Source organism: Zootoca vivipara, chromosome 6, assembly GCF_963506605.1.
Source record: "Zootoca vivipara chromosome 6, rZooViv1.1, whole genome shotgun sequence".
In the NCBI taxonomy this organism is placed as follows: Eukaryota; Metazoa; Chordata; class Lepidosauria; order Squamata; family Lacertidae; genus Zootoca; species Zootoca vivipara.
Genome location: NC_083281.1, coordinates 60,359,289 through 60,367,091, shown reverse-complemented (window position 1 = coordinate 60,367,091; position 7,803 = coordinate 60,359,289). Strand labels below are relative to the sequence as shown.

General features: G+C 47.4%; 1 protein-coding gene across 1 annotated transcript; it reads right to left on the bottom strand.

Annotated features, from left to right (window-relative positions):
* Positions 1 to 2,451: 2,451 nt before the first annotated feature.
* LOC118086793 (D(4) dopamine receptor-like) lies at positions 2,452 to 6,915 on the bottom strand. Its single transcript, XM_035118785.2, has 2 exons — positions 5,790 to 6,915; positions 2,452 to 2,696 (listed from the first exon to the last, which is right to left on the bottom strand). The coding sequence occupies exons 1-2, from the start codon at positions 6,913 to 6,915 to the stop codon at positions 2,452 to 2,454; spliced, it is 1,371 nt and encodes a 456-aa protein (XP_034974676.2).
* Between the last annotated feature and the right edge of the window lie 888 nt (positions 6,916 to 7,803).

The following is a 7,803-nucleotide window of genomic DNA, read 5'->3' as shown; positions in this document are numbered from 1 at the left end:
CTGGCAATTCTGCTTCCATCCCCCAAACTACTGGCATGGGGGCAGGGACACAACCCAGGGGCCTTTGACAGTGCTAGCAGAAAACAAAAATTAGGAGGCGGAATCCAAAAGTTATTTCAAAAATCTTTATTTTTATTTAATCATTTTAAATTATAACTTAATAATTTTTCTCCAAGGAACACAACACTTACAGATCAGAAAGGAAAGGGGGAGGGTGGAGAGAGAAAGGATTGTAACTTAAACACAGAACTCCAAGCCACAAAAGGATTTTTAAAAGGCTTGGACAACAATAAAACAGAGGGGGGTAGTTTTAGAGAGAGGTTTGGGTTTACAAAGTAGATTTGGATCATTTCATGCTGCTTTTCATAAAAAATATATATTAATACTCTCGATATGGCTATTTTAAGCAAATCAGATATAAACATGCTATTTCACATAATCCCTGCTGCACAACAGCTACAGAGTGGGAAATAAACCCCCCACACACACAGAGAGAGAAGGAAGGAAGGAAGGAAGGAAGGAAGGAAGGAAGGAAGGAAGGAAGGAAGGAAGGAAGGAAGGAAGGAAGGAAGGAATATTGCAGGTGAAAGAAGGAAAACAAATAGAGGGCTGTTGGCATCCCATCATGAACACAGCTAGTTTTCTGAACAGAAGCCCTGCCTGAGATATTAGTCCAATTTTGTTGCAACAACAACAACAGAATTCTGTAAGTAGTTTGCCCCAATACCCTACCCACCACCGGCCTTTTTGCAAAAAAATAAAAATAAAAAATTCCTACTTGGAGAGGGAAAAAGTTTCCCAAGGAAGAGAATTAGTCACTCTCTATTGCAATGGCTTGTGTTTCTGCATGTCTGTAACTGCTAGGATCTTGGGGGTGGGGGTGGGGGAGGCAATTGAATCAGAAACCTTGATCTCTTCATTCAGAGACGTTGATCTCTTCAGTTCTCTGTTCTCAGTCTAAATCATTTAAAAACTAGTGTATAAAATAAGAAGAAGAGAGCAATGAGGGGCAGGGAGAGACAAGGTTATGTAAAAACTGACTGGGCAGCAAGAGGATATGGGGGGGGGGGTCAATTCTGCTGTAAAAACACGAACAGTCACAGGAGTGCTACATGTCCCATGGCTTCTGGGAACAAGGAACTAGTTGCCCAAGCATTTTCCACCCCTGTGGGATGAGGTGAATCCAAGTGGTGGTGTTTTTCAGCGGGGTTTGCAGTCTTCTTCTGAAAGTGTTGGCATGTGTCTTCTGTTTTAACCCACTGCATCCTGGTATATCTCTTTAGAGGAGGAGTGTGGAGAGCCTTTGGCCCTCCATACTCCCACTGGCCTTACTCTCTAGGGCTGAAGGAGTTGAAGCTTAGCAGCATTCAGAGGGACAAAGGTTCTCCACTTCTGCTTGAGATGAAGAGATTCCAAGACGTTGTGAGGTCTGGTATTGGGCCCGTGGCCAATTCAACATGCCGAAAAGGGTGGGGGGGGGGTACAACGTAGGTCAGCTCAGATCAACTTCACAGATGTTTTCATTTCATGGCAATTTCTTCCTTGGCTCATGAGCCTTGGCTGTTACAGAACGTGACGATGGGTCTCCCACATGTGTCTTTCAGTCGACGACAGCCCAACACCCTGGAGGAGGGAAACCATTAGCTAAAACTTTACTCTTAAAATTCAAGTGGATGGCAGAGTCTGGTTGCTAAAGGAGCATTAAAATAGTCACCATGGCCCTTACCATTTTTCATATTTTATAACTATTATTATTTTTTAAAAGGGTTTCTCTCCTCACCACTGTCTCCTTTCCATGGGTCTGGGGGAACAAAATGATTGCTGAAGTTTTTGTATGGTGAAGAGAGGAGGAATAGAAAGAGAGGACAGAGATAGAAATATAAATAGGGGGAGGGAAGAGGCAGCTCTCTGCTGAACTTGATGTTCCAGTAACCCCTGCTTTCCTTTTACATCCCCTGTACAACTTTTGCCTGCAGCTGCTCTATCACCAATTCCCAGCAGTTGCCTGGTGCTTTGGGGAGGCGCAAACCACCCAATGTTTTGGCAAAGCAGTTCCGAAAAGTGGGAGCAAGCGTGTCAGGGCGTGGTGTGGAATGGCACTCGTCCCCAGTTCCTTGGCCAAGTTCAGCCCAGCCAATCACAAAAATAACCCCCAAGTGGAACCCCAGCCAAGTAAGACACTGAGTTTCCTCTCTTGAATTACTTTCTGGCAAGGCTGTTTCCAGAACTGCCCTTCCAACTGCTTAGGCATCCAGGCCTCTCCCAAATGATACATCCTTCTGAAGTTTGCAGGTGTGCACCAGGAATGGCCCTCACCCTGCAGCAAGGTTTCCTCAAACCAGACTGAACTAAGTACAGTAAGAAGAGCCTGGATGGGTGTTGGTTTGTTACAGTTTGGCTTGGCGTTCTTGGAAAAGCTGATGGTGAGGGACTAATGTTGCAGGAAGAGCCTTAGCGGGAGGTTATGCTGCTCACGGCTGCACTGACGGTAGGGAGCTCCTGTTGCTGCTGCTGCCACCATTGGTCCTCTGTGGCCTGATAGCAGGGCCAGCACAGCTTATGCCCGATCTTCTGGAACTTGTGCCGGAAGCTCCTGTTGGTCCAGAAGTAGACAAAGCAGTTGAGGAAGCCACTGCCTATGGGGAGCCACAAGGCCACCATCTCAACCCATCCATGGACTCTTTCGTGGGTGACAGCTGGAACGAGACAGCACAGGGAAGGCATGTTTTAGCCAGGAGGATGCACTGCATTTATTTGATTTCATTCTTTATCTTAGAATATTTCTTTTTGTTTCTTTTATTTCTTTATAAAAATTTGTACTGCCTTTCATCTCTATCTCTCAGGGCAATTCACAGCATTATTTTTTAATGGCTTTATGTACAAAAGAACCTCTAATAAGTGATGTACAGGATAGAAATAAATACAATGCAATATATTAAGAAAACCAAGCAAAAAACCTATTAAAATAACATTATAGTGCTCCAAAATTAACAGTGAAGAAGCTTGGATTATCCTTCTGGGGAGGTCAGGTGAAGTAAAAATGTATTTCATAGTAGCTGTCAGAGGTTCTTGTGGCTACTCTTGAGTAACGATGCTCCGTCATTTCCTTCCCAGCTGCTTCCTTCTCTACTCGGTGTTGAGGCTCTTGCATGATATCAGAGCCTCTCCCCTCCCCTCTACTTCCTGATTCCTGTAATCCGATCCACTACTGGACTTGCTGCTCTGTGAAGAGCTCGACCTGATGAGGGGGGCCCCTGTTCCCTATAAGCCCTCCCCCTTACAGTAACCAAAATGCCCAAAGGATTTTGCATGGTCCTTAAAGGCTCCTGTATTATATCCACTGGAAGGAAGTTCCATGCCATGGGGGCTGCTCCGTTAAAGCTCTGCTACGTGTCACCACTGAGCAGATCTTCAGTGCATGCAACACATAGCTCAGTGATAGAGCATCTGCCTTGCATGCAGGTGGGCCCAGGTTCAATCCCCGGCATCTCTAGGTAGAGCATAGAAAGACTCACTATGTGAAATCCCAGACAGTCACTACCAGTCAGTACACAAGCAATACTAGATTGACCAGTGGTCTGACTCTGTATAAGGCAGCTTCCTATCTAAAAAATGCCTCCTCCAGTGTCTGCAGCAATATATAGCAGGTAGGGTGATCTCTTACCTGGAGCATTGGTAGATGGTGCACCTTGGGACAGGTAAGGCAAAAGACAGGGAGTCCGAGAGCACATGGAGCCAAAGTCAAAGACAGGCAGAGCAAACTTATTCCAGTTTTGTCTCCCTGCTCAGTCTGCAAAGGGCAATGCTGAGACAGAGGGGGAGGGGGGAGGGGGAAACTAACAGGCAGGACCACCCTCTGGTTATGGGTAAGTAAGAAGGCAGGTTTGTGGGGGCTGGCAGAGGGCAGACTGAGGTTGAAAGGGGAGTACCCTATTCACTCCAATCATGGATCAGCCTTCTCTGCCCCCGCCATGTTGCCTGCAAGCCCATCTTCTATGACACCAACTCAGTTTGGATACAATACATGATCATTTTGAACTAAGTCCCTCTGAATTTAACAGAGCTTACTCCCAAGTAGGGCTGGGCGAATTGGAAAAATGAGAAACTGAAATTTAAATTAACCCATCTTAAATTCCTTTCTGCACTGAACTTCACATCAGTCTTCATGAGAATCCATCAGCATTTTAATGCGATTTTCTCCTAATATACACAAATTTTGTTTTGCAATTTTGTCAAATGCCATTTCTGCAAAGCAGTTACGTGAGTTATTTTTTGCGTGCCATTTCCACCATGTACCCTAGAATATGCACTTTTATACACGTTACTCAGATGGAGAAACAGATTGCAAAAGTTAGTGAATTTCAAAAGGGAGGCAGTGTTTCAGTTTGCAAATTGTTTCAGAAAGTGTGGATTTGGTAGGTTTGCCTTTAAATTTGAAGCAATCAAATTTCTCCCCCATCTCTACTTCCAGGTAATTGATCTTAGCATAACAGTCTTAGTACTGGCTCCTGCTAGTTTCTCTGTCCTTCCCACCGCTACTCTTGAAATGCCATCCACAGACACACTCTCCTTACTGCTTGGAAAGAGGAATATCAGTAATTTGATTGAAACTGTAGTGCTTAATTACCTCAGCCTCTAACCATCCATGCAAAGACTCGCCCAACCTCATCCATCCTTCTAGGATCAAATTCCCTAATGCCAAACAAGTTTTAAACAAGTAAACATTTCAGGTTGTTTATGTTTGGCACATGAGGTCAAAGTCATTTTTTGTTGGTTTTTAAGCAAGCTTCTAGACCGCATTGTTGTGAAAAATCTTTGTGAATAATGCACTGTAGTATTTCGGGAATTGGGGTGGGGGTGTGTATGTGTATGTAACGACTGTGTCCTAATTGCAACACAGACAATCTCCCATAGTTTGGGGACATGTTTTCCATTGTTGCATCCATACAGACCTTTAGTCCTTTATGTTTCTTTGCAGGATGGGGAACAGCAGATCAGACATTGCAGCTGCTGAAGCGTTTTTCAAACTGCTGATAACCTATTTAGAACAATTATGCTTGCGTTCTCTCTGTTGAATCACTTTGGCTTTTCAATCAATGAAGTACAAATTGCTGTAGAGTTAACCAATACAGCACATAGTACTTGGAGGTGCGGAGAGCCTCGGGCAGCATTAAGAGTGCCCATGGCCCAAAATTTCTCTGTTTGAACTGCTGTCAGAGGACAGTCCTCTATTGGGACTGGTCCATGTCAAATTTAAAGATTAAAAAACCCATGAGAAGGGGAGAGCAGACCAGCCTTTGAAATTGGCCATCAACAATTTGTTCTCCAGGTGTTGCTTACTGAGATCCTGGTCATAACCTCCCCTGGTGTTGTGAGATGTATTGCATTTCCATTATTTTGTACCATATATTTTGGAAACTTGTTTGTCTGATTGCTATGCATCTGAGCACCTCTTAGGATATCGTATCCAAATTTTGCATGCTGGTTCCAGAGCTCAAGGAGCAAGTTTTCATCTATGTTTGGATATAATTAGATACCATTTTGTTTCAAGATAGCAGACCGAACCTTTCAATACTACACTGATTTGGACCCCCGATTTCAAAACTGCAGCATCTTTTCTGTTTTGTTCTTGTTTCAGCGTCTGGTATGAGTCTGCTGGTAGTAATTATATCGCAGTGTATCTAGGCGCATATGAATTGCTAGCCACCCCACCCCCACCCCTGCCCCTCTTGCTTTCAGTTTTCTTTGGATCCCCCAGAACAGCAACCACCCCCTCTCTGTACACTCACCATTGTACAGCATGGTGACGATGCAGGGCACCCAGCAGACATAGAAGGCGATGACGACAGGCAGGAGGATGCGGGCTGCAGCATCCAACTGCAGCACACAGCGCATCTTCAGCCCTGCCTCTTTCCCTGGAAGGGCCCTGCCCCCTTTCCCACGCCGGCATTGGGAGCGGGCTGCCAGCCACAGACACAGGTTGGCAAAGGTGATGGTCCCAGCAGCAGGGCAGAAAATGGTGCCCGCTATGAAGAGGGAGTAGGTGGTGTTTGAGCCATAGTCTGGCTCACACAGCAGGGCTGAGGCCGAGAAGCGAACTTGGAGCATGGCTCCCGGGCCCGGCACGGCCAGCGGCACCAGCAGAAGGGCCGGCAGGAGCCAGGCAGCGGTGATGAGGAGGACCACCCTCTTGTGGCTCAGCAGGCGCCTGTAGTGCAGAGGGTAGAAAATGGCCACGTAGCGCTCCAGGGAGACACCTGCCAAGGAGTAGAGGGAAGCCCCAAAAATGCAGCAGTTGATGAAGGCCACCGCCCGGCAGGACGACGCCTCCCCTTCTTCTGCCACCGGCCCCACCACCAAGCTACGGTAGAGGTTGAGGGGCACCACCAGCACTGCCAGGGCGGTATCGGCCGCAGCCAAGGACAACAGCACCAGGCGGGTGCTGTGACTCCAGCCGGACACAGAGGAGGCAATGACTGTGATGATGGTCCCATTGCCCACTAGGGCCAGCAGCCCCAAAGCACAGATCAAGCTGGTTTTCACCATCCAGCTGCCGCACCACTGCTGAGGGCCACCATTGCTGGGACAAGGGCCCTGCTGCCAGGGGGGACCTTCTTTAACTCGGGGGTCCTTCTTGGGGGGCTGCTCCCCTACAAGATCCTCAGGCGGTCTTGGCTCAATTGTTTGGGCTTCTTCCTTCCACTTCAGGTTGGGAATTTGTTCCCCCAGGGCATGCCCATCTCTCCTTGCATCTTTTCTTTCTTGTACAGCCAACAGGTTTCCTTTTCTAGACTCTGGCTGCTCTGTTCCTTTAGTCACGGGAGTCCAGGCCACATCGCATTCTCCCTTTTGAGCAGCCCAGGTGCCTGCTAGCTTTAGAAGCAGCAGCAGCAAGATATAGCAGGGAATCATCATGGTTGATAAGCACACCTGCTAGCCTTTCAGGAGCCTTAAGTCTGTGGAGCTGAGCCTCACATATCCTCCTCAGGAGGAGAAGTAACCATCAGGATGCCTTCTTTGGTTGCACTGGGAGGTGGGGGCAATGAAGGAGGCGATTTGCACCTGGAACTCTGTTCTCAGGATGGAAGGCCTCAAACAGCTGGGACTGGGGGGCTTGAAGGTCCTTGTGGCCCTGGCTGGATTTCTCACACTTTCTTCTTCTACTCCTCTCACACATAGAGCCCCCCAAATCATGCCCAGGTAACAGGACAGGGGTAGCCAACCCCTGCAATCCGTACCTGCCAACAGCCACAGATGATGGGACTTGTAGTCCATCAACATCCCTGCAGCTGAAGCATGTCCTGCTGAGGTGCTGAACACCACAAACTGATGCAGGCTGCATCCACCCCATACATTTAAAGCAGTCCTCTGCCACTTTAACATTCATGCCTTCCCCCAAAGAATGCTGGAAACTGTAGTTAAGGGTGCTGAGAGTTGCCATGAGAACCCTCATTGAGCTACAGTTTCCAGCATCCTTAACAAACTACAGCTCCCAGGATTCCTTGGGGGGAAAGCCATAGCAGTTAAAGTGATATCAGAATGCTTGAATGTATGGGGTGGGTGTGACTGCAGAATTAGGCATGCTGAGGACTTTGCCATGTATAGAACTGGGAAAGACGGCAACAAAGACAGCCCTGGAGCTCAGAGCAAAGTATTAGGGCTTGGTGACACAGTGACAGTGTGAAATACTGGGCTCTCTCAGTGTCAGCAAGGGATCTCATACTGCCGTGATAGTGGCAGTTCCAGGGATGCACCATGAATAGAGCGATGCATGTAGAAGGTCCCAGGTTCAACCGCCACCAG

Excerpts from the sequence above, each read along its gene's own strand:
- LOC118086793 (XM_035118785.2), bottom strand. The coding sequence starts at position 6,915 with ATGATGATTCCCTGCTATATCTTGCTGCTGCTGCTTCTAAAGCTAGCA. Across the intron at positions 2,697-5,789 it reads CGTCACCATGCTGTACAATG|CTGTCACCCACGAAAGAGTC; the intron begins GTGAGTGTACAG and ends GTCTCGTTCCAG.